Source organism: Scylla paramamosain, chromosome 23 (genome assembly GCF_035594125.1).
Source record: "Scylla paramamosain isolate STU-SP2022 chromosome 23, ASM3559412v1, whole genome shotgun sequence".
Lineage (NCBI taxonomy): Eukaryota > Metazoa > Arthropoda > Malacostraca > Decapoda > Portunidae > Scylla > Scylla paramamosain.
Window position 1 is genome coordinate 1,245,486 of NC_087173.1, and position 25,000 is coordinate 1,270,485.

Consider the following 25,000-nt stretch of genomic DNA (forward strand, 5'->3'; position numbering starts at 1 on the left):
TCATGGCGTGGAGATCTATAACAGAACCCGCAGTTATTGTCAGAAAAAAGAAAACAATCAGATGACCCTCAAGCTGGTAATGAAATCAAACCTGCTTGTAATTATGAGCAGTATGCGATTAATTCCATTCATAAAAACATCAAGAACTAGTTACAGTTGCCACCCCTTTGTGAATTATTGAAATTGAGATGCTGCTACAACAGACAACAGCACAGAGTTCCTTAACAGAAAACTGAGGAAGATACTTAAATCAGGTTGCAGTAGTTGTAGTGAGGCATATGAGGATGTAAGAGACCTCACCTCACTCCCATGGTGGCCTGACACAACATGGGTTATGTAGGGTGGACAAGAGATGTACATGTACCTGAGGAAAGGGATATTAGCATGTGTTGATGAAGGCGTGTGTGTGTGTGTGTGTGTGTGTGTGTGTGTGTGTGTGTGTGTGTGTGTGTGTGTGTGTGTGTGTATGTGTCCTGAGGGTGCACCAGTACTGAGTGATGAAACATGCATGTGGGACGATGACAAAGAGGGGACGAAGGCGTTCATCATGTTATTAACTCAAGAAGGGGACTTGAGTGCAAAAGAAAATTTATTGAAGTAGACTCATTGTTCCTTTGTCTTTAAATATTGTGTTTCTGTTCTTTTTATTTATTTATTTTTTATTTTTTTTTGCTCTACCTCCTTCCATCTTTCCTTATTGATATAATTCTTCCTGATATGCATCCTATGTGTTCTACTATACTACTACTATTACCATTATTACAAGTCTTTCATTGTCAAAAAAAAAAAAATACCACGGCTTTATTTTGTATATAGTAAAAAAGTAATAGATTCGCCACCACTCATGTATTTCTATCGCTATTTTTCCTCCTATAGTTTTATTTAGTTATATAAAAAGGAGAAAGAAAAAAAAGAAGTGGTAGCCAGAGCTTGTTAAATATGAATGTGGTTGGAGCTGACCCACCCCGCCCCCCCTCCCTCATACAGGATGGTCCGGAGAATGGTGTGGTTAAGTTTACGAGAACCGACGCCTTCCTGGTAAGCCTCATCGAGAACCAGACAACACCACCACCACCACTACCACCACCACTACCACCACCACCACCACCACCACCTCCGCTTGTGCATGCCTGCCTCCCTTTTTTGACTCACCCCATCTCTTCTCCTTCCTTCCTTCTCTCTTCTCTCCGCGTGTTGCTCCCTCCTCCCTCTCTGTAACTGCCCTGCATTACCACCAAGGGAACAAAGTAAACCTTATATAGGTTATGAATATTCTATGAAGGCGAGGGGAAATTGGATTGATTGGAAGACTCGCATACAGACTTGAGAGGAGCAGCGGTGCGTGTTGGGACTCTCTCTCTCTCTCTCTCTCTCTCTCTCTCTCTCTCTCTCTCTCTCTCTCTCTCTCTCTCTCTCTCTCTCTCTCTCTCTCTCTCTCTCTCTCTCTCTCTCTCTCTCTCTCTCTCTCTCTCTCTCTCTCTCTCTCTCTCTCTCTCTCTCTCTGATACCACAGCCATTCTCACATGGAGCTGTTGTGGCAAGGCTCCTGGTCTCCCAGCAAGCTCAGGGACACTGGTAATCTTGTAGACACTTGTGGTTTGCTGTGCACTCTTGAGCTGCTGAGGGCATCAGCCTCTGTTTCAGCATTTACTTAGCACTCCAGCAGGGCACAAGTGTTGCCTCCACCACCACCGCAGCCTGCACTGCTCACTGTCCACATTTGTAACACGTGACCGCATGGGAAAGACAAACTCAGGCACAGATGTGGAAATATTTGTAAAGTGTTCCTCCTGAGATGGGACAGGACCTCCTGCAGCTGCCAACCTGACACCCTGACATCCTCTAGGCATCCAAGAGCTTCCTCACCATTCCTTGCAGGTTGTTGCAGCTGTGGTTGATCCTGTCCTTAAGGGAACATGAATAAATTGTATGTTTACTGTGGTGCACAAAATTTGGTCGTTGCTGGGACACATAGAAGAGGCCGGGCTTGTGATGGGTGCCTCTGATGGAGCTCCAGTATCTCTACTTTTTGCCTGTTCCTTTGTCACAGTTTTTTTTTTTTTTTTTTCTTTTGGTCCAGGACAGTTTTCTGTCTCAATGTTGCACAGCACTGCCACCCTCTCCCCCACCGGCACCTCCCACAGCACTAACAGGTTCCCACAGCACCGTTCTCCTCCCTCAGCACTCAGCACTGACCCCCGCACTCCTCAGCACTCCAGCACGGACCAGTCCCTGTCTGTCTGTGACTCTAACATTTTTCTCTTTAGGTGTTGCGTATTGTGTCTTAGGTAGAGAATGTTCTTGCATCAACATTCTCCGGCTTAGGTGTCACTAACCTGGTACTAAGGGATTCATTCACCTGACAACTCACTCACTCTCCAGCAACTACTGTAGGGTCCTCTAGTGATCACCGCCACTCATTCGTAATGGAGTAGTCATGTTTTTTAGATGAGTTGACCCACTAATCATCTTGCTCGTAGACTCTGAGTGTTGCGTTGCTTTACTCACCTCAATACTGAATGCTGTTTGTATTACTGACATTGCTGGTTTAAAATTGGCTCTTGTCACATCAGGAGTTCACTAATGTTTCAGTTACTTGCAAAAAATACATACATTGAATTTTCTGCCTTCCACTTTTGGAGGGATATGATATGTAATTTAATTATTAAATGAAAATCATTCAGGAGTTGCAAAAAATGAACTCTATTTTTAGTGCTCATATTTTTAGTTTCATGATAACTTATTACTTGATTTCTTTATTCTTTCATTTATTTGTGAGTATTTTTAGTGTAACAGCAGTATTTTTTTCTGATTTAGGTATGTATGATTATATTAATAGATTAAGCGCTTCTCTTTCTTTGTTTCCTGAGCTGGTAACATGACCTCAGCCACTGTGCCACAGCAAAGGTCATGTTTCTGGTCATGTAATGTTGTGGCTCATGGTTCATTTGCTCTACATTTCTGTCTTTATTTATATTTTATCTTATTATTTTCCTTCTTATACATCAAAATTGCAATAATATTTCTATCTTCACAACTGCTTCATGGTCTCTCTCTCCATTAATCCTTCCTGTTTTCCTCATTTATTCCTGTTTTCTCCCTTCACACTGTCTTCTTCTTCTCTTCATTCCTTTCATCTTTATCCTCCTTACCACTCATGCTTCCTTCATTCCTCCCTTCCCACCTTGGTTTCTTTTGTCATAATCCTTATGACACTTATCCTTTCCCTCATAGATCCTTCTTTTCCACCCAGCAGCTCTTCCTCTCTTCACAGCTCCCTTCAGCCTCACAGCTCCCATCACCCTCATCTCACCCCTGTCTAGGTTTTCCTCAGCCTGTCCTCAGGCAAGCCTCATCTTGCTTCAGGTGCTGCCATCTTGGGAGGCTACTCGGCAAGGCTCTGTCAGTTTCAAGATGCGCACCACAGAGCCTGACGGTCTCCTCATGTACAACTCAGGTTCCTTGGTGGCTCAGGTGAGGACACACACTTGACTCAGCACTCAGTGAGGCTCTCCCTTTTTGAAGTCACTAGGGTGGAAGCAAGGGCATCTGCATCTCCCACATCTTTTATAGCATTTTAACTTCTATTTTATTTTTTTATGTATTTTATTCATCTTTGTGAATGAAGAGTCTGAGTGGGACTTGTGATTCATGCTTGCATGTGTTTACACTGCCTCCTTTGTTAGACTGTCATCATGGGGTCAGTTTGTTTGCTGCATGGCCCCTTCATTCTGTGTCTTCATCTATACATACTACATACTTTTCACACTTGATGTTCATTCCATGTGTGTGGTTCTTTACAGCACCAACATTGCATCCCATAAAGACAGTGTAAAAGATGACACATGGTTAATTATACCTAAAGTTTTCACTGGAATGCATCTACTGTATTTACTCACTTATTATTTAGTAAGCCATTTCCTTTTGGCTGTAGGAAGCATTATAGTTAGATGTGCCATGAATGACATACAAGCAATCTAAGTAGATTTCAGACTGAATATTTATTACATTTGACCTTCATCTTACTGTATAAACTGAGACTGACATCAAGTTATCCAGCTTATGTTTCTAGTTACTCAAATATTATTGATTCTTAACTTTCATATCTTGCATGTGAGTGTGGATCTTGAGGACTGAGTGTGGCTGAGAAACACAAGCACTGTCACAGAGATGACAGTGTGTGTTTGCCATCTGACTGATTTGTTTCAACCTTGGAGGATTTGAGGTCACTATGACTCACTAAATGCTCACCTGGCTCCCCACTGTGTTAGCAAGGGACTTTGGCCATGAAGATAAGAGTGACATGCCAGAACAATGGCCGGCAGACAGGTGACATTTATGCTTCCTCACTGAAACTCCATGACAGCCGAGGCTCTGACAGCGAGATGCCTGACACTGAAATATGTATGTACCCCAGCAAGACTCCTGACCATAAGGTGCCAACACCACACCTCACCCAAATACCTCTGACCTTAAGGTGCCTCCAGCCAGGACTTTACTCAGGTACCCTTGACTGTAAGGTGCCCAGCAGGACATTATACAGGTACTTCAGACTGCAAGGTGCCTTAAGGAGAACACCTTGAGGCGCCTGACCACACCAGCTGACCATGTGCTACCTGACTCACTCGCTACTTTTTGCTAGACTGCAGTAAGGCATTTAACAGGTGGTCCCTATCTTGTTGACCAGTAAGTTAAGTAAATCTCGAGATTGTTAGACCAAATACTTTTATGCTCTTCACTTCTGATTTGATATTCCAGTTACCTATCTGATAAATTTGCATGCTCATGTATTTATAGTACACTGTTTATTCTCATTAGAGTGGAGGACATCATTGAGTTGTGTCACTGATGTGGCATGTGGTAATGTAAAGGAACTGAATGGCTTATTTAGAACATAGAATTTCCACTTATAGAACAGAATTTACATTCTTCAGTGATTAAATAAGGATAGAAAATATTATGTGAAGCAGGGTGAGGAAAATGTAATGTTCAGAAGAGAAAGTAGGAATCCAATACTGAAGGGGTGGAGGAAAGTAGGTGACACACAGGTAGACCGCAGTAAAGGAAAGAACAGATATTACAGTGACAGGTAAGAGGGAGAGAGAGAGAGAGGCAGAGATATCATTTTGTACCAGATATAGTTGCATATTTATTGATAAGGCTGACACTTCCTGGAGATTAGTATATCATCACATAACACATCAACAAATTAAGTTAGTGATATAAAAGATACAGCAGTATAGGATTAGCACAAGTGACACCATCACATCAGAACCAACTGACTCATCCTCCATATTCCCTTAAGGGTGACTTCTTTGCCTTGGAGCTGCTGGAGGGTCACCTATACCTGCACCTCAGCCTTGGGTCAGGGTCACGGAAGGTCAAGGCAACCAACAGGAGGATCGATGATGGCTGGTGGCACGAGGTCACACTGAACCGAGATGGCCAGGTGGGCCGCATCACGGTGGACGAGGGAGCCAATGACTTCACCACACCAGGTGGGTGGGAGTATGTGAATAGCCTCCACTGTGGCAGGGATGTGTGATGCTTTGTTTACCTTTGGGAATCAAGAGTATTTTCTACTACTGTGGTAAAAGAGTGTAGTTTGTGTGTTTGACTTTCTGGATTTTTTTCTTTTTCTGGTATTTTCCTCTACTATGATGAAGATGCATGATTTTATTTAATTTTAAAGGTCAAGACTATTTTCATGGTGAAGTAAAACTGAGGATCACTTTTACCTTCCTCAGAGCACTCCCTTGTGCTCTTATGGCATGTGCATTGTGTTCAGTTCATTGACAATAGTTCTTGATGTGTACCATTCACTGAACTTTAATCCTGAAGCCTGGTGACTGTTTACAGTGTCATCACCTACAGTCTCTCTTCATACACTGGTAAGAAATGACACAGAGCTTCCACCTACAGGAGACTCTCACCGGCTGAACCTGGATGGAGCATTGTATGTTGGTGGCGTGAGCACGGGTGTGGAGGTGCCCCCTGAGGTGTGGTCTGGCCGGCTGGGACTGGGCTACGTGGGGTGCATGAGGGACCTGGTGATCAATGGACTGGCAGCAGACCTTGCCTCATATGCCAAGAAGCAGGACTCAGGTGAGGAAAGAGACATTAATGAAAACTAAAACCTAAACAACTATGAATGAAATGGAATCAGTAATCAGGTTGTTGGTGCTGAGTCATTAGGGAGCTTTAAAAGAATATTAGACAAATTTATGAATTGAAATGATAGATGAAAATAGGTAGGTATGTTTCATACTGGGAGTGCCATGTGTAGGCCTGAGGGCTTCTTGCAGCTTCCCTTATTTTCTTATGTTCTTATGTTCTTGTGTGCTGTTTACCAAGAAAGCTAGATAATACAATGTACAGTGAGGAAGGTACAGGCTTGTCTCCTCTGCCACTGACTGTTTTTCCCCAACAGGCTCCATCATCAACTTCTGCCACAGTGATGGTGGCTCCTGCTCCTCCAACCCCTGCATGCACGGAGGCACCTGCCGGGAAGGCTGGGGGCGCTTCATCTGTGACTGCTCCCACACTGCCTTTGTGGGACCAACCTGTGGGAAGGGTGAGTGGCTTATGTGGGAAAACTATAGGACTATATTCTGAAACTCTTCTTTTCTCACCTTAACTATTTTCAATGGGCTATAGTTACAGTGCCATGGGTTTTCAAGGGTATTTTTACAGTTCCAGTGACAGATTAACAAGATTTCTATATTAACAGGAGAAACACTCCTGAGAACTCATCTCTGTGATCTTTGAAAATAGTTGTAGTGAGAGAGCAAAGTGTTTTTAAATACAGGTCATACCCATTGCTAAAATGTCAAGGAATTAAAGGTGTTTTCCTCATCAGTCCAAGACATGGTAATGAGACAACTCAGATTCAAATGCTCTCCTGCATCTTTTAAACAAAAGTTTGGTGTTCATTAATGGACTCACACTCTCTTTCTTCCAACCCTCAGATGCTGCCACCCTCAGCTTTGATGGATCCCAGTATGTGCGAATGTTCTCAGACCAAGAGTCCAACACCCAGGCTGAGGACATCACCTTCAGGTTCCGCACCAACCGACCAGTGGGCCTCCTGCTCTCCACCACTTCCACCCTCTCCTCAGACAGGCTGGAACTGGCACTGCAGGCTGGCAAGCTCAGGCTCACTGTCAAACTGGGAGACAAGGATAAGGTGAGTGGCAGCTTAATTCCCATCAGACACTTAAGCAAGAGCTAGTCTGTAAAGAAAAGAGAATAGGAAAGTAGGATAATTGCAGAGAGAGAGAGAGAGAGAGAGAGAGAGAGAGAGAGAGAGATGATAAAAAAAAGGGTAATAGTAAGATTGCCATTAATGAAGGCATATAGTAAGATTAGAGGTGAAAACATGGTTTGGTGAACTAATGGTGTGGGTGAATTGGTCAGGTGGTGCACGTAGGGAATGGCCTCAATGACCAGCAGTGGCATTCTGTTCACTTGGTGAGGAGAGCAACGCAGGTGTCTCTGCAAGTTGACAATGAGACGCCAGTCCTGGGTAAGCTGCATTCTGTATCTGAGCTTCTTCCCCTTTTTCTTTTTCTTTTCCTTTTTCTTTTCTTTGTCTTTTTTATATGTAATCATCATATTTTTTTGTCTCTTCTCTGTCATGATATAGAGTATATGTCTTTCAACTTCTCTTTCTGTTTAAATATTTTATCTGTAACATTATTCTTCTCTTATGTGTAATCATCATATTTCTTTCCTTTCACCTCAATCATAATATATAATGTCTTTCAATTTTTCTTTCTTTTGTAAATATTTTATTTTATTTGTAACACTTGTATCTTGTAGTATTAATCTATAATACCTCACAATGCATTTTCACATTCTGCCTTTGCTCTAGACATACTACTTGTATACTTCACATATTTCTTTATGCCTCATTCATAGCTCTGTATTATGCCACTTGTGCCACACTTCCCTTCAGGCATTCCTCACCCTACAGTGTCCTTACAGACCACACCATTACATAAATTTCTTCATGCCCCATTCTTTTGTTATCCACTCTGTGGCACACTTCCCTTCAGGCATCCCCCACCCCACTGTGTTATCCTCCCTGTGTTGTGCTGGCCCTCAAGCACCCCACTGTGTCATTGCAGACCACACGATGGGGCGCCATAGCATCCTGCAGTACCGGGATATCCATGTTGGCATGGTGAGCAACGACTCCAGTGCCTACCCATCCCCGCCCATCTCTGGCAGCCTGGGCCCTGTCCCTCCCTTCATTGGCCAGATGCAGAGCCTGTACATCAACGGAAAGTATGTGTTTGAAATGGCCCGAGCTGGACACCTTAACAGGATGGAGGTGAGTGCCAGATTAACTGCTCACTGACTGTATTCTCTCTTTTCTCCCTATTAGCTGTCAGTAATGCTTGATGGTGCAAATTATTATATGCTTTTAATTTTTAAGTCTAAATATATGAGTTACAACTTTTTGATATGCAAGGGTGTGTAAAGGGAAGGTTCACTCAGCTGATACTCACTGCTTTTCAGTCTGGCTCGACTAGACCTCAGTAATGGCTGATAGTTGCAAATTATTGTTTTATTTTTATTTCAAAGTCTACGTTAGTTTCAGCATTTTGATATACCACCAGTGTACATAAAAGAAGGTTTTACTCACCTGCTGTCATGGAAGACTGGAAGTATTACTGATTTTTAGTCTGACTGGAACAAAACACACTTGCAGGTGAGTGCAGTGTTTGGCCGTGGCTCCCAGGTGGTGCATCACCCCGTCACTTTCAAGAGTCGAACAGCATACGTGGCTCTCCCTCAGCTCAAGGCTTACTCCTCCACCAACATCTACTTCCAGTTCAAGACCCTCCAGCCCTCAGGTCTCCTCATGTACAATGGGGGAAAAGGTGAGAGGCTAAGGCCATTCACTAATATTTTCATAATTGTTGCAAGAAAGATGCCTTAGTTGGAAGCCATGAATTTTATCCATCCTGTGAAGTGTGACAGACTGATATGGAGGCTGGTGAGAGTAATGGTTTGTTACTCACAGTACTTCGTGACACTTTAATGGACAAAGATTAACAGATGTACTCATACTGCTTAGTGAGTAAAACTTCCTCTCCTTGTCATCACAGGCCATGACTTCCTGGCCCTGGAGCTGATCAACGGCCATGTACACCTCATCTTCAGCCTTGGAGACCGGCCGGTGCGTGTGAGGGACAACAACAAGATGGCACTCAATGATAACAAGTGGCATGTGGTCACAGTGAGCCGGCCGTCCTCCCTCCAACACACTCTCCTTGTGGACGACACTCTGGCCACTGTGACTAATGGGGGATCCAGCGAGACCCTTGACTTACAGGGCTTCCTTTACCTGGGTGGGTGATTGAACCTCTCTACTGCCTTAATTTTGCCATAACTCCTTGCCTACTTCTATATTTCCTCCATCCTATGACTTGATGTACAGGGCATCCTCTAGCTGGGTGGGTGACTGACATCTCCACTTGATTAATTTTACCACAACTCCCTACCTACTCCTGTATATCCTCCTTCCCATGATTTGAACACTGAAGAGCAAGGTTTCAAGACTCTAATCCTCCAATTTTAAATGATTATCGTTTATCTTTCTTCATTAGGGACTGGCACCCGAGTGGGCCTTTTTTTTCTTTCTTTTTGTTGCCCTAGGCTGGTGCCCATTTTACATAAAAATAGCAGTGTTGCATGCCATATAGGATGAGAATCTACACCAGGTAATGAGTTGCTGTCAGAAAAGCAGGAAATTATAATATATGTATTGTATTAATTCCATGACCTTTTGTTCCCTGCAGGTGGTGTTCCTCCTGAGATGTACACCAGACTGCCGCGCCACATTGTGTCCCGCTCAGGCTTTGAAGGCTGCATGGCGTCCCTGGACCTAAATGGTGAAGCCCCTGACCCTGCTGGCAAGGATGTCCCCATCATGGCGAACCATGTGTACTCAGGGTGTGAAGGTTTGTACTCAGCTGTGTGTCTTTTAGGGGATCTGCTCACACGACTGACACAAACATTTGAACATTTATTTATAGACAGTATACATATAATGAAATACAGGATTTTAGTTTCCATATTTCTTCCTGAAGCCTGAGATATTTAGGCAAAGAGTGTAGTCTTAGGAAACACTTTCTTAATATATAGGTGGTGGTAATCATTCCCTGTTTATCAGTCTGATGCTTTGTACCCTGTAATGTCCACTGTAATGCTTGCAGGTCCCAGCACCAAGTGTCACCGCAATGCCTGTGCTAATGGAGGGACGTGTGTGCAGCAGTGGAACTCCTACTCCTGCAACTGTGACATGACCTCCTACACAGGCCCCACCTGCTCTGATGGTGGGTTTACAGGGTTTCTCTTAGTCCACCACCAAACTCTCTCATATAAATACTTTGTGTAGAGCTGTTTAGATTTATATGCAGATGAATGTTAATTCTGTATGTTTAAGAGAGTTTGGAAGTTAGAATATGTCAACTGTAATTTTGTGGAGCTATAAATACCAGGAATGGGCCACATACGAGTAGGTGGCATAGAATATGATGAACTGATGGAAGGAAAGACATGATAACTGTAGACAGAGAAAGAGGTGACAAAGGCAAGAAGTGTGTATCAAGTGACAGAAGCAAAGACTTGATAAATATAGACAGAAGAAGAGGTGACAGAGGCAGCACTGAGTGACAAAACAAGCATAACATTTTTCCCATTTGAATTGTTTGTTGTATCTAGGAAGTTACAATTGCTAATAGAAGGAACTTTTTGCTAGAAACATTCCTGACCAACTCTCTATCTCTCTCTCTCTCACTCTTCCTTTACAGAGTCTACATCCTACGAGTTCAACAAGGGCCTGCTAACCTTCCAGTACCCAGAGGGGCGGTGGCCAGACTCCCGCCGGGACTTGCTGGCTCTCGGCTTCATGACCAACCAGGAGGACGCCGTGGTGCTCAGGCTGGACTCGGCAAATTCCAATGACTTCATGGAGCTGGAGATAGTGAGTGTGGTGATGAAAGATGTCCATAGGGAAACACTGAGCAATTATTCATGAATGTGGCTCCCATTCACTTAGCATGACTGTGACCATTTATATTGCTCTAATATGCACATTGTTTAGTGGGTGTGGAGAGTGTGATGGTGACCTGGTGACCCATGCTCCCTTGCCAGGTTGAGGGGAATGTGTTCGTGGTGTACAACATGGGCACAGAGGATCACCCTGTAGGGGAGGTCATGTCCAAGGTCAACGACGGCATGTACCACGTGGTGCGCTTCATCCGCTCCGGGCCCAATGCCACAGTGCAGATTGATGACTATGAGATCCAGGAGAACAACCCGTCAGGTGAGTCAGCTGTGACAGCTGTGGCAACAGCCTTCATCTGACAAACTATATAGGAAACTATCTTTAAATCTGTTCTGACAGAAACCTTATACATGAAGATTATTTATTCCAAGTATATGCATAGTTATTCATGTGGCTCTTTGGTCTGCTGGCAGCAGAAATGAAAAACTGTTAGATTAATTAAATATAGAATTCATTATATATATATATATATATATATATATATATATATATATATATATATATATATATATATATATATATATATATATATATATATATATATATATATATATATGTAAAGACTTAGTATGATATACATGAATTTTTGTTATAATAGAGCATTGCAGCAATTTGTTGGTGTGTGGGGGAGGTGAGGCTGAACCAAAGGGACTCCATGTTTGCGTATCACTCATCAGGACACACAAGGAATCAAAAAATATTGTCCCATTTCCTTTCAGAGGATGGTCAATCTAGCTTCAGAGTGTTGAAGAAGCTTAGGTCTGGAATCTGGCATGGTGAGAATCGACTCTAATGCACTCAGGATATGAATATGATCCTCACCATTACTTTATTTTTTTTAAGGCACAAGACTGTTGCTTATGACAGATCCTATCTGTGGCATTCTCACGATCTCATCTTCACTCTGAGAATGGGACAAATAAATAAATGCCATTGTAATATATTTAACCACAGAGCACTTATTTATACATTGTTCCAGTTTCCTAAGAGCCTGAAAGACTGCTTCTTAAAATATTGGCCAGTACACTTTCTTCTCAAGTTTGCAGTCATGTTTTGAGGGTGTTGCCTTGAAATAAATGAGTATCTCTCCACACTCCGAGTCTTGAGATTGCCACAAGCACTGCACGATGCTCTCTGCACAGTGGATCTTCACCAGACTTTTATTATGAGGAAATAAAACACACTGATGCCTCTGTTTATCACGAATATCGGTGTTTTGAAATGCACAGTAAATCCCACCACACTTCTCACCCGTGTTTGGTCTCACACTGTCTGATGCACCGCCGTCCACGCTCTTCAGTGTCATTATCTCAACTCTCAACCTTCACTCTCCTTCAAATGTTTTCTTTTTTTTTTATTCTTCATGTGAGTTTGCTTACTGCCATTAAGTAAGACCCACATGGAAAGTAAGTGATGGTTAAGGAGGTCATGGAAAGTCTTGGTGTTATTAACAGGGTTTTGTTTTATTAAATGAGATGATGCAAGATAATTCAACTGTTTTCATGACCTTCTTTGCTTTACTTTTCTTCATCAAGGCAGATTTTTGGTTCACTGGGATTTATCTTATGTTTCAGTGGTATTATATGATAAATATTGATGTGTTTGAATAAATAAGATTTTTATCTTTATGAATAAGTCTAACAAGTGTGAATAATAACAGTCTTTTAGTAGAAATCATAACTAAAGTATCTACTTGTAGAAAGTAATTTTCTTAATTAGTATCTATTTTTTGGTGGATTTCAATCATGGGCATTTTTTTTTTTTGCTCATCTAAAATCAATGTGTTTCCAGACATAGCTTTACAAACTTTAACAAATATTTGTAGTGTGAATGGCTGGGCAGGAATCAGGGTGCAGACACACCATTAGCATAGTGCTGTGTGATGTGTCCTGCTGCTCCTGGTCCTGCCCCTCCCAGGGGTGGTGGATGGGTGCCAGCCCCCACCAGGATGCATGTGTTGGCCCCAGGCACTCATTTCTCTACTAATGTTGCTTTCCTTTCTTCCTAGCTCTCTCTCTCTCTCTCTCTCTCTCTCTCTCTCTCTCTCTCTCTCTCTCTCTCTCTCTCTCTCTCTCTCTCTCTCTCTCTCTCTCTCTCTCTCTCTCTCTCTCTCTCTCTCTCTCCCCTCCCCTGTTTCTTTAGGAGTGACTGAAACAAACTTGAAAGCTTCTATGATGTAGAGCTCAGAATGTCTTTATGGAGTCACATTAATCCTCAGTGCCATAGTAAACATTAAAAAAGCCGCCTCCTATTGGTGCTCCTTCACACTCACGGAAACGGATGAATGTTGTTGACAAGTGTTGCATTTCCACCGAGGATTACTGGTAACATTCTGAAGTGACATTGTGGGGACACCTTAGCACTGCCCTGCACTGCATGGATCTAATCTCTCCAGCACACAGTTCCATGACTCACCGTCTCTGCACCATTTACTATTCACTAGTACAAAGACGTGGCCAGACACCATAGCGACAGTGGTACATATAAAAGTTGCTTCAAGCTTTCTCTGAAGTATTGAGGGTTTTTTTTTGCGGCATTTCTTGTTGCTTCTCAGTTTATTTTCACATGTTGTTGGCTGGACAGAATGTGCCACTGTTGCTATAAGCCTCTCAAATGCACACTCACTTAGCTCAGATATCTGTCACTCACGTAAGCACTTGTTTAGTTTGGAGAGGTTGAGCCACCAGTGCTCTCGTCTTGGCTAGTGTCTGTAGTAAAGGTAACTGATGGCTTGGTATGACACAAACTAATAAGTATATTGACATGAGACTTGTGTGCTCATGGTATGACGAGTGTATATAGTGTTGAGATTGTGGAATGCTGTACCAAGAGTTGAAAGCAAGATTACCTTTACTAGTGAGAGGTTGTATTGATACTGTAAGATAAAAAAAAAAAGATGTGTTATAATATGAATTAACTACATATATGAAGGCATAGTTAGCTGGCAAACATGTACTACTCCCTATGTAACGTAATTCATGTTTTGGTAAAATATTAGACTTTGAGTTAAAAAAAACTTTTTCATTAGGTTGGTCTTCATTTTATTATTTTTGGTGTTTAGATCAAAGTTTTCCTAGAACCCTTGAGAGGCATAGAGAACTTAGTGTGTACTGTTTACCATCTTGCCATTATTAAAGTAGCAAAGAATTCAGTGACAAGGAACCAATGATGAGACTTCCTCTCTTCCTCACTCTTGACCCACTGTTGCCCTTCATGTTGACCTGAATGTGACCTGGAGCCTCCTTCCCCAGGTCACCAGCTCTCAGTCTTCAATGCCCAGTCCAAGCTTCAGATTGGTGGACGCAGAGCAAAGCGATCAACCTCCATTGAGAGGCCATTCCAGGTAAAGACCACACAACTACTGCAGCAGATTATATAACAAACCTTAACCTTCACTAATGCAGGCAATTAACAAACCTTAACTACAAATCTTAGCCTTACTTAAAAACCTTAGTCATCATTACTGCAGCAGATTACTTAACAAATCTTCATCTTGTCATTCACTGTGTTCATTCTTCTTCACTATTTGTCAATTACCATTCGTCACTATTCAGCTTGACTTCACTGCATCCCTTCAATTCTGTCTCATAATCTTTTATTTCAGTGACTTTTTTTCCATTTGAATGGTAATGTGTAACAAGGGTCCAACGCGCCACCCCCCTGTGAAAACCGTTTTATTGCATGTGACACTAGTTTAACCTGTCCTCTATGCACTGGGATTGAATGTAAGACCCTTGTTACAGTGGAAGTATGGTTGTTAGTCCCTACAAAAAACTTCTATTTTCAACCCTCCAGATAGGCACAGCTGCTGACCCAGGCATGGGTTGAGAGAGAGAAGGGTACAATATCCCATAACACGGGTGGGTAAGACATTGGTGGGAGTGTGACGTCATGCACTGTGAGGGTGTATGGGGGGAGCATGATGATAATAATAATAATAATAGTAATAATAATAATAATAATGATAATAATAATAATGTTATCATTAATCATGTTTTTACATTATTATTATTATTATTATTATTATTATTATTATTATTATTATTATTATTATTATTATTATCATCATCAATGTTAACATGTACCACCATTTTTTACCAATATTGTGCCAGAAAATGAGGTCAAAGTTCAGTAATAGCTGATAAATACATTGAGAATTTAAAATTATTTATTTATTCTTTAATAAAAATAAAGCATACTAAAAATTAGAAATAATGCATTTCAAGCTTCATTATGATACATAAATGAAGACGGTATCTCAAAACTTAGAAGAGTTAACCTTTTGAAAGTAGTGGAGGTTCAGCACACAAGTGTTCCAATTTATGCACCTCTGCCTCTTAATCTGCTTCCTTCATTTCTTTTGTCACCAACTGCTTTCATCTCCTTTTTGTCACTGATCACATGTCTTTTTCACCAGGGTGTCATGTCTGGATTGGTGCTGAATGGGGAGCGACCTCTTGACCTGGCAGCTGAACGTGACCCAAGAGTGCACTTAGAGGGCAATGTGCACCTGCTGATGAACCTGCCCAAGGACCTGCATGCCCACACCAATGACCTCAACCAGTGGCAGAGGGTGAGTCTTTCATTGGCCTGCATCTCTCCCTTACCTACTTTTTTCTTATTTTTATGTAAGGGGGCACTGGCCACAGGCAACAGAGAGAGAGAGAGAGAGAGAGAGAGAGAGAGAGAGAGAGAGAGAGAGAGAGAGAGAGAGAGAGAGAGAGAGAGAGAGAGAGAGAGAGAGAAAAGGTTCACTGAGATGCCACTTGCAAAAGAAAGGTAAAAAGTGCCATCCATTCCATGGCAAATACATTCAAATCCCAGCCAAATGAATATGTAGTTTTTAGTTTTGAATTTTTTTTATTCTATCAAATTTGAATTACCTACATCTTACTTTTGTTGCTTTTATCTTTCATTTTAACATTACTATTATTTTATGCAATTTTTAAGTTTATTGTTTTGGTGCTGTATGACTAGAGCTGTGATGCAAGAAATTCTTTAATTAAACACTTAATTTCCTATGGTGACAATAGTGTTTTTGAAAGCCTCGTAATGGATGGTCATGTAAATGATGTGGGGAAAATGTAGAATTAAGCAGAAATATTCTACTTTCTCAGAGCATCAACCACAACCATGAATAAAAGAATAAACAAACAACTATGTACTTAACTAAACAGTCAGCCAACTAATGTATAGCTAACAAATTTGACTGACTGACTGACTACCTAATCTTTGACTTGCTGACTCATCCATCCTGAGAAAGATCTTATTATGTTGCTGGAGAGAAAGTAAAACAATATATTTTTATCTTGGCTTATCCTACACAAGGTACTCCAGTCATTTGTCTTCATCTTCTGTTGATAATCTGAGATACTAATGAGATTCATTATGTTGTGCTGCACTACTTAGATGATAGTCCTTTTCTCTGACCCCTATCTTGACTTATCTTACACCAGATACTCCAGCCACTTGTCTTCATTTGTTGATAAGCTGAGATTATAGTGAGATTCAGTATGTACTCATATTACCTTACTTAGATGGCATTTTTATTCTGTGACCTGCAGACACCCCCCCTGCCTGGCCCCTCCCCTGGCGAAGGCGATGACCTGGTGTTCAGCGGTGCTGGGTCTGGGTGTGACATGGATGATGAGGATGAGTGCATCCCTGTCTTTGACACTGGCTCAGGTGAGGACACCATCCAGCATGCAGTGTCATTTACTGATGTCTTGCCATCTTTGGGTCATTCACAGAAACACAGAAATATATGTGAAGGTAAAGTAAATCAGCTGAGAGGGTTTCCCTGAGGATTGAACCCCCTGACTGGGAGGGTAAACTACAGTAACTTAGATAAAACAAGAAATAATGGGTTTCAGCATCCAACACATGATAATCACTTACTTTTATATCATGTTGTCTTTGGATCATTCATAAGAACATAAAAGAATAAGGGAAAATACAATAAGGCATTAGGTCCACATGTGGCAATCCTTGTATGAAACATGCTTACCTATTTCTTCCTATTATTACTGAATTTGTAGAAACGCAGAGAAATTGATAGAGAAATTGATCTGAAGGTGAGATGAACCAGCCATGAAAGGCTTTCCCTGAGGACTGAACCTCAGTGACATACTGTGACAGATGTTGGAACTATAATGACTTTGAGATGCAAAGATAAGGCTTGGGGGCATCATACTCTGTCACTACAAATAGCATTTGTTATTTCTAGTTCACCTACATCTCCCTGTCTGTCTCCTAACTGACTGGAAATGATATATAAAAAAATTTATATGTTATAAGCTATCATCGTTTTACTGACATTCACCCACTATTATAATTCATTCTTCAGTCTTGGATAATTCATACTCTTTTATCAGAGTGCAGTATATTATTCACCAATTTGCATTTTTTCCCAGCCTTGAATTATGACATCTCATCTCCTGATTAAATGAAAATGAAAGACCAGAACATGTAACTGCATTTTGTCTCATGGATTGTCAGCATGTACTGTGAGTGTTGATATGTACACTATCATTGTCTTCACTTCATGTTCCCTCCAGCTGGGGATGATTCTTTTGCCGACATTGTTTCATTCAGTGACACTTAACAACTTGCATTCCTCCCACACAGGCGACGACCTCATCACTCCTGTCTACATCCCACCCACCCAGCCCCCATCCACCAAACCTCCCCCTCTTCCTCAAATCCCCGACCATGACACCAGCGGAGGCATCCGGCCCTGTGATGATGAGGACTGCTACATTGGTTCTGGCTCTGGGGAATTCAATACTGAGAATGGAGGAATGACTGACCTTGATAATGGTAAGTGGATGTGACATTTTGTTCAAGCCTGTTGGAATTTGTAGATAGATTACTGCATTATTCATATGTACGTATGTCTCTATAATGTTTGTTTGGTGTCATTATGTGAAAGTGGAACATATACAGTAGTTCTTTGACTCAAGAGTGATCAGAACTTAGTCTGGAATGGTCTGCTTGACAGTAATTTTGTTTAGTGTTACAAGTCACTTCATAGACTCAGTAACAGGCATATGAAAGGCTGTTGCTTATACATGAGAGGTTTTTGGTACTGGACAGCAGTAGTGATGTGAGCTAGACCTCCTGAAGCTGTGGCAATGTAGCTAACTGTTGCACAGACTTCTAAATCAATTCATGAACAACACACTACTCAATTTTATGAGTCAAACAGGCATACTCATAAAATTCTGAATTAATTTAGAAGTCTAGATGAAACCGAGAAGGCCATGCTTTGCAAAGATTTTAAAAGTAGAATTTTAGTTTAATTTTGAAATAGAAAGCCTTAGAGGTATGACTTGCTGCTAAATCAAGTACATTAAGAATGCTGAGCAGCCTCAGTAGGCCCCATTGGTAATGGGGAACCGTCACTGTCCTTTCAGTGGACGACACGGATCTTGAGTTCCCTCCATCTCACCACCCCATGCTTGCTCCAGAAATTATCCACTCAGAGGAGGACAGCCCTGGCAGCACCGGGCTTGGCCACTCCAACAGCCGAGGCCCTGGGTCTGGCCCCACCACCCCGTCCCGGCCAGAGCCCACGCCTCCAAGTTCCTCCACCACCAGTACTTCCACCCACACCCCCAACGGCAGGCACCATCCCACCTCCACCACCACCACCACGACCACTCCACTGCCGCCATACTCCCACCCTCAGCCACCAGTGGAGTATGATGAGTACCAGATATTTGGCTACCCGGAGATCTACGAGAAGGGGAACAACAAGGGCCGGAAGGATGATGGACCGCATGAGGCCATTCACAGTGACACCTCAGGCAGTGTGGCCCTGGTCATCAGCATTGTGGCTGGCACCCTCATTGTGGTGATCCTCATCGTGCTACTGGTGCTCAAGTTCAAGGGGCGGCAGGATGGTGCCTACAAGGTGGATGAGAGCAAGAACTATGAGGGAATCCCCACGGTGCCAACGCCCATGATCAACGGCCAGGGCAACGGTGCCATCAAGCCAGGTGACCGGCGGCCTGTCAAGAAGCAGAGTAAGGATGTTAAAGAGTGGTATGTGTGAGTGCTAGGTGACGTTTGTATTGAGGGAATTATAATGTGTGAAGTCTCAAAATTTTGACTGTGATCTCTATTGTTTTTGCAATACCTCCAAAATAATAGGAATGTATGATCCCACCCCTGTGTACTCTTACATTTTTTTACTTTTGTCTCATATGTCCACTTCCAGTGGGAGTGTAGATCTAAGAGGAATGTTTTTGCTACTTGCTGTAGGTAATTATTGTTAGTTCCAGTTTTCAAGGACATATAGTTTTCACAATGTGCGCCGTGGATTGGTTCCTGCCGCAGTGGCCGCCTGAACTGGCCGGGGCGGCCCGGGAGTGTGTTGGTGCTGGTGTGGGCGGTGCTAACGCTGAATGGCGGCGCAAGTGTTGGGTGTGTGGGTCCTGAACATTTGGTCGTCCTCCAGAGATTCTTGTTTTCCTTTGATTTGAACTTACACGTGCATTCGTGGTCGCAGACGTCCATTGTAGAGCAAGAGTATTGTTGTTCATCAAGCTTTACACTTTACATAGCTACCATTACATCATCATCCAGGGATTTTGAGCTTTTATTAAAATCTTCCTTGATTCATCCTCTTTATATAATAGAGAGAAACACTGTTTTGATGATTTACAATACTAAGCCCTACAAAATACTAAGGAACATTGCTTTGCAACATGTAAAACATTGTCATTGCTTCTTTTTCATGCCAGCACCATTACTGTAGCACAAAGAGGGATGCACCCCCCAGCCCGCCGGTGCCTTGGGGTGGACCACTTCCCATGAGTCTGTTTGTACACAAAGTAAGGTTGCCCCGCCCCGGTGTGGGCATGGCTGACCCGGGCTGGCCCTTGGGACACCCTCTGGCCAAGAGGACAGGAGTTGGGCCACAGCTTAGAGCTTAGGGCTGTCCATTGGTCTGGATTCATCCTTTATTATTTAATTCATACTAGACTTATAATTGGACTGAGTTTATTATCTGCAAACAGCAATGTGATAAAAAGGGCGATGGTTGGGATCATGGGGAAGCGTGGCTGTTGGGGCTGGGTCTTCAGTTAAGCCTGCACTTCTGCAATATATCAACATGGCATTGCCTCGAACCCTGAACATATCACAGTAGATCCAGGAGGTTTGTGTCGGGCGCTGGAGCACAGCAACACTCCCCAATCAGTGTCCTTGAGGGTGGCAGGACACCACAAGCCAGGCAGCAGCTGGGGTAGTCGGGTTCCTCTGGAGGTGTCTGTTTCCATCCTTACAGCAACAAACAAATTCATCTGATGCAGTAGTGTATGAAAACATGTCAAGTGTAAACACTTCAGTGCTTCATATACAACATCCTGCAACTCAGTAAATTTGTACTGCAGCAAAGCCTTAAGTAGTGAAGAATATGATCCTTGCAATGCCAACTGCCTTTTTTTGGTACTGCTGTGAGCTTCATTAATTTACAATCAAATATTACTCCCAAGATCTTGATACACAGGAACTTGCAGTGGTGAGCACAGTGATGGGCAGGTGATGGTGACAGGTGATGGTAGTGGTGGTGGGCAGTGTATCAGTGGAGACTCTCTCTTCAGGGAATAGAATGTTACAGTATGGCTAATGTTGGCTCAGGGGAAAAGATTATATTGTTAGTTATGCAAATTCCTATACTTATCTCTAGAAATTATCCATATTCTACTGATACATATGATTTTTTTTTCATACATGTACACTTACATATAAACACACAGATGCATATATATATAAATAATCTCACTTTTCTAAACCAAAGTAGGGACTCCATGAAAAGCTTTTAAGGAGGCAGTTTACTGTTAAGCTGCACAGAATTCACCCAAAGATGTAATATAATGTTACTGTATATCATTCACTGTACAGCCCCTCCTAGTTGTAAGTCCACAGAACTAGATTAATGCATCTCATCTTTTACACAAACTCGCAGGTTGAGTTGAAGGCATGAGTTATTTTTTAAACTGAGGCTTTTGGGTGATAGGGTGTGAAAGTCCTACCTCTGCCTGTGTCTATTTTCCTGAAGGTTCTGATGATGCAGTGACTCATGACAATGGTTTGTGTGTTGTTGAGAGTTTTATCTGGAAAGATTTTATTGTTTGAAAGTCTAGTTGAAAAGGAATAACAAAAAAAAAAGAAATCTATTTGCTCTAAAATACAGGTAATGCCCTTTGAATTTGAATGTGTCACTTGATAAACACACTGAGGAAAAGTGTGCCACTCATGAAATGTGTGATAAATATGTAATACTATGGCGTGAACATTACCAAAATACTCATTGAATGGACCGTGGCTCACAGGTGCACAGGAGGCAAGGAGCCACGCCACTCACCACAGATGAAGGCAAGACACCAATCATCAAGATGATCAAGTTGTGTTTGAGCGTCGAGTGTTACCTTTCTTTACTTTTTAGGCGAGCCCGTCTGAAGGGCTGCAGTCAGCTGAGTGCCAGGTTCTTGGCTGTCCCCTGTGGCTCCCTCACTCACCACCTCCATGTTAGCTGTTGGTTGCAAAGCACTGTTTTGGAAACTTTGCACTCATTGCTTTAATGTATGTGAAGACTACAGCTGTTGTCTATTGTGAAAGGTAGGATAAACTGTATTTGTTATGAGACATACTCCTTATTATGACTAGGAACATGTTGCGATATATAATGTATAATAAGAGTTGCCATATCTTGAGAAAATTTTGTTGTGTGTTAATATATTTGTATGACATTATTTTCTGACACTGAAAATAACTCTTAAAACTAAGATTTTGTTAGTTGATTGGACCATCCTCATTATTTACAAGGTGTAAAGTTGCGTGTACATAGGAGTTCTAACATTAAATATGTTAGATATACTATATGCTTTCCATTTCCTGTGATGCATTGCACTCAAAGTTCCCTTGACACTGGCACTGACTAATCACAAATTGTTCAGCACACCAATCATGAAAGACACTCTCTGTCATAAAGTCAAGATCTTTTAGCTTTTGGGAACTTTTAAAATGAGATGAAGAAGAGGATTATATTAAAAGAGATGAAGAAGGGGATGGGATTAAAAGGAGATGAAGAAGGGGATGGGAATATATGTAGAGATTATAAAGAAGAATCAGAAGATGCATTAAAAAAAGAAAGGCATAACTGCTGAAACTTCCTGGAAGTGTTGTTCAAGAGTGGACTGAACTACCCAGCCTAGAGGAGGGATCCCTGGAGGCAGGAAGATGGCAGGCTCTCAGAACGGAGAGCCTGGATAAGGAGCACTGGGTAGATGTATTAAGAGACGAGAAATATATGAACTTAACCTGGATAAGGAGAAATGACAAAGAGATGAGGGATATAGGAATTTAACCTGGATAAGGAGAAATGACCACATAGATTAAGAGGTGAAAGATATATGAACTTATTCTGGATAAGGAGAAATGACCATGTAGATTAAGAAATAAGATATATATGAACTGAATCTGGATAAGGAGAAATGACCACATAGATTAAGAGATAAGAGATATATGAACTTAACCTGGATAATGAGAAATGACCACATAGATTAAAAGATAAGAGATATATGAATTTAACCTGGATAAGAAGAAATGACCACATAGATTCATTAAGAGATGAGAGATATGTGAACTTAACTTGATAAGGAGAAATGACATATTCATTGTGAGATGAGGGATATATGATGTTGGCCTGGATAATGAGAAATGACCACATAGATTCATAATGAGGCAATAGGTATGTGAACTTAACCTGGATAAAAAAGTGGCCAGATAGATTCTTTAAAAGGTGAAAGATATATGAACTTAACTAACATGGTTTTCATGCCACACAGAGAAAGGAAGGCTGGATAAGGAGCAGTGGATGGATAGATTCATAACGAAAGATTGATATGTGAACTTAATCTGCATAAGGAGAAATTATGGAGCTATAATATACAGGAGATGGACTCTCTGGAGTGGGCGGTCCCGTGCTGATTGAGCTATTATCAAAGGCATTAATACCAAATAACCACATCATGAAATACACATTATCAAATACACCAGACGTTTCAAGGATTAATGGTAGTAAAAAAATTGTTTTCATTGTATATTGCACAAACAGTAAAACAAAAATATAATAAATAATTAGATGCCTTTTAAGTGTACAATGATATAATATCACATAATTTCAAATAAGTGTTCTTGAACCTAATATCACATGAGAGAGAGAGAGAGAGAGAGAGAGAGAGAGAGAGAGAGAGAGCCATTATACCTCCATGGGAGAAATGGCCTCACAGATTCAAAAAAAAAAAAAGAGTGATATTAGCCTAATTTATTTAATATGTAATTTATCTATTTATTTATTTATCTTTTTTTTTATCATATACAGTAGTAAACCTATCAGTCAATCGACCAATACTTGGATTTCTGACGTGCTAAATTACTTAGGCTAGAGTTCCTATCATGCTCACCTCTTTTTCTTATTTATTAATTTCTGTGTCTTGTGATGGGGTATTTCTTCAGTCATAACATTACACTCTATATCATAACTTCGATAAAAGGCAGATATTTCCATTTCATGCTAAATCATTGGCATGGTTTTGATTTATTCGAAACTTAGTTTATGATTCAGCTTTCTACTCGTATGTTATGCTATTTTTTTTTTTATTTGCTATTCTATTCTTTAAATTCCACACTGCTTTTACAATGAAAAAGGCAGATGTACGGATGCATTTCAAATAATTACAATAATTTAGAAGTACGAAAGATTTCATTTTCCGCCATTATTGGAACTTGGAGGATGCTATTTTCACTACGAGACAGAGTGATCACTTGCTGAGAGTGTGTGCTTGTGTGTGCGAATTCTGCCTTTTTCTCCTTGATATAATGAAAACCACGACGTCTCAGAAGGAAGAGAAGACGCTGGGCAACCTGTTTATCTAATAACTCCCATGATAAGACGCTGATGAGGTGAGGGCGAGGCGAAATAAGAGAGAAAACAGGTATGGAACTACGCGATTAATGTTTTATAATTGTTATTTTTTTTATGATTGTTATTTATATTTGCTCGTTTGTTTCCAATTTATATATATATATATATATATATATATATATATATATATATATATATATATATATATATATATATATATATATATATATATATATATATATATATATACCTGTAGAAATTCATGTTGAAGGTTAAATTGAAGAGATTCCGAAGTTACTAATTACCAACTAAACGTGTATTTTCTTCCAGCCGTACTCTAGTGAATGTATGTACTATATGGAGAGTGATTCAGTCTTTCATGGTATAATTATTGTAGGCTGGGATGCTGCATATACTACTACTACTACTACTAATCTCCTTTGTGCCTGTGTCAAATAACTAAGTAGCACAGATGGCCGTGGAAGAAAACCTGTTCTTTTGTGGCCTTGGGAATATATTTACTGTGTTAGCTGGACACGACTTGATGTGAGAATATGATGGTGCTTGACGATGCTTGATCATCATAAATACAAGGCCTGTTTATTTTTCTCCTGTACATTATTATTTTTTCCCGCTGTGATGAAGTCATAATGGAGGTGTTCAAATGCAAGGTGCATCATCATCATCATCATCATCATCATCATCATCATCATCATCACTGAACCAATTATGAACGTCGCATGAACTGATTCGAGGCAGTAATGAAAGGAGAGAGGCAGCGCCCGTCATCCAGTCACATGCTTGATGCCACCAGCCTCCTCCTCCTCCTGGTGCTGCTGCTGCTGCTGCTGCTGCTGCTGCTGCCCGCGTAACTCGGGGCGCGTGGGGGTCTCGTCTCAGTTTGCGTGTGGCAGTGATCAGTTGCACAGCCTCTTCCTCGCTCCTCTCCCTCGCTATTCTCCCGCGTCCTCCACACTCGCGGTCCG

The 25,000-nt window shown here is 41.4% G+C and overlaps 2 protein-coding genes across 5 annotated transcripts in view; both read left to right on the forward strand.

Annotated features, from left to right (window-relative positions):
• LOC135111980 (neurexin 1-like) overlaps positions 1-21,965 on the forward strand; it is a 131,603-nt gene extending 109,638 nt beyond the window's left edge. Inside the window, exons 8-27 of one of the 4 annotated variants that reach the window (XM_064025719.1) lie at positions 988-1,038; positions 3,367-3,474; positions 5,306-5,498; positions 5,923-6,105; positions 6,431-6,574; positions 6,969-7,186; positions 7,417-7,525; positions 8,130-8,335; positions 8,717-8,888; positions 9,117-9,359; positions 9,810-9,971; positions 10,227-10,346; positions 10,824-10,996; positions 11,167-11,338; positions 11,800-11,856; positions 14,332-14,423; positions 15,498-15,653; positions 16,645-16,765; positions 17,708-17,899; positions 18,550-21,965. In XM_064025719.1, the coding sequence (XP_063881789.1) occupies positions 988-1,038; positions 3,367-3,474; positions 5,306-5,498; positions 5,923-6,105; positions 6,431-6,574; positions 6,969-7,186; positions 7,417-7,525; positions 8,130-8,335; positions 8,717-8,888; positions 9,117-9,359; positions 9,810-9,971; positions 10,227-10,346; positions 10,824-10,996; positions 11,167-11,338; positions 11,800-11,856; positions 14,332-14,423; positions 15,498-15,653; positions 16,645-16,765; positions 17,708-17,899; positions 18,550-19,136 (3,459 nt within the window). In that variant the 3' untranslated portion in view covers positions 19,137-21,965. Of the gene's footprint in view, positions 1-987; positions 1,039-3,366; positions 3,475-5,305; positions 5,499-5,922; positions 6,106-6,430; positions 6,575-6,968; positions 7,187-7,416; positions 7,526-8,129; positions 8,336-8,716; positions 8,889-9,116; positions 9,360-9,809; positions 9,972-10,226; positions 10,347-10,823; positions 10,997-11,166; positions 11,339-11,799; positions 11,857-14,331; positions 14,424-15,497; positions 15,654-16,644; positions 16,766-17,707; positions 17,900-18,495 lie in introns of all 4 variants that reach the window. The other 3 variants (XM_064025717.1, XM_064025720.1, XM_064025718.1) reach the window with 3 other exon arrangements.
• A 2,499-nt stretch (positions 21,966-24,464) lies between these two features.
• LOC135111983 (uncharacterized) overlaps positions 24,465-25,000 on the forward strand; it is a 74,414-nt gene continuing 73,878 nt past the window's right edge. Inside the window, exon 1 of the mRNA XM_064025731.1 lies at positions 24,465-25,000. This exon is cut by the window's right edge and continues 1,157 nt beyond it. The gene's annotated coding sequence lies outside the window, so the exon portion shown is untranslated.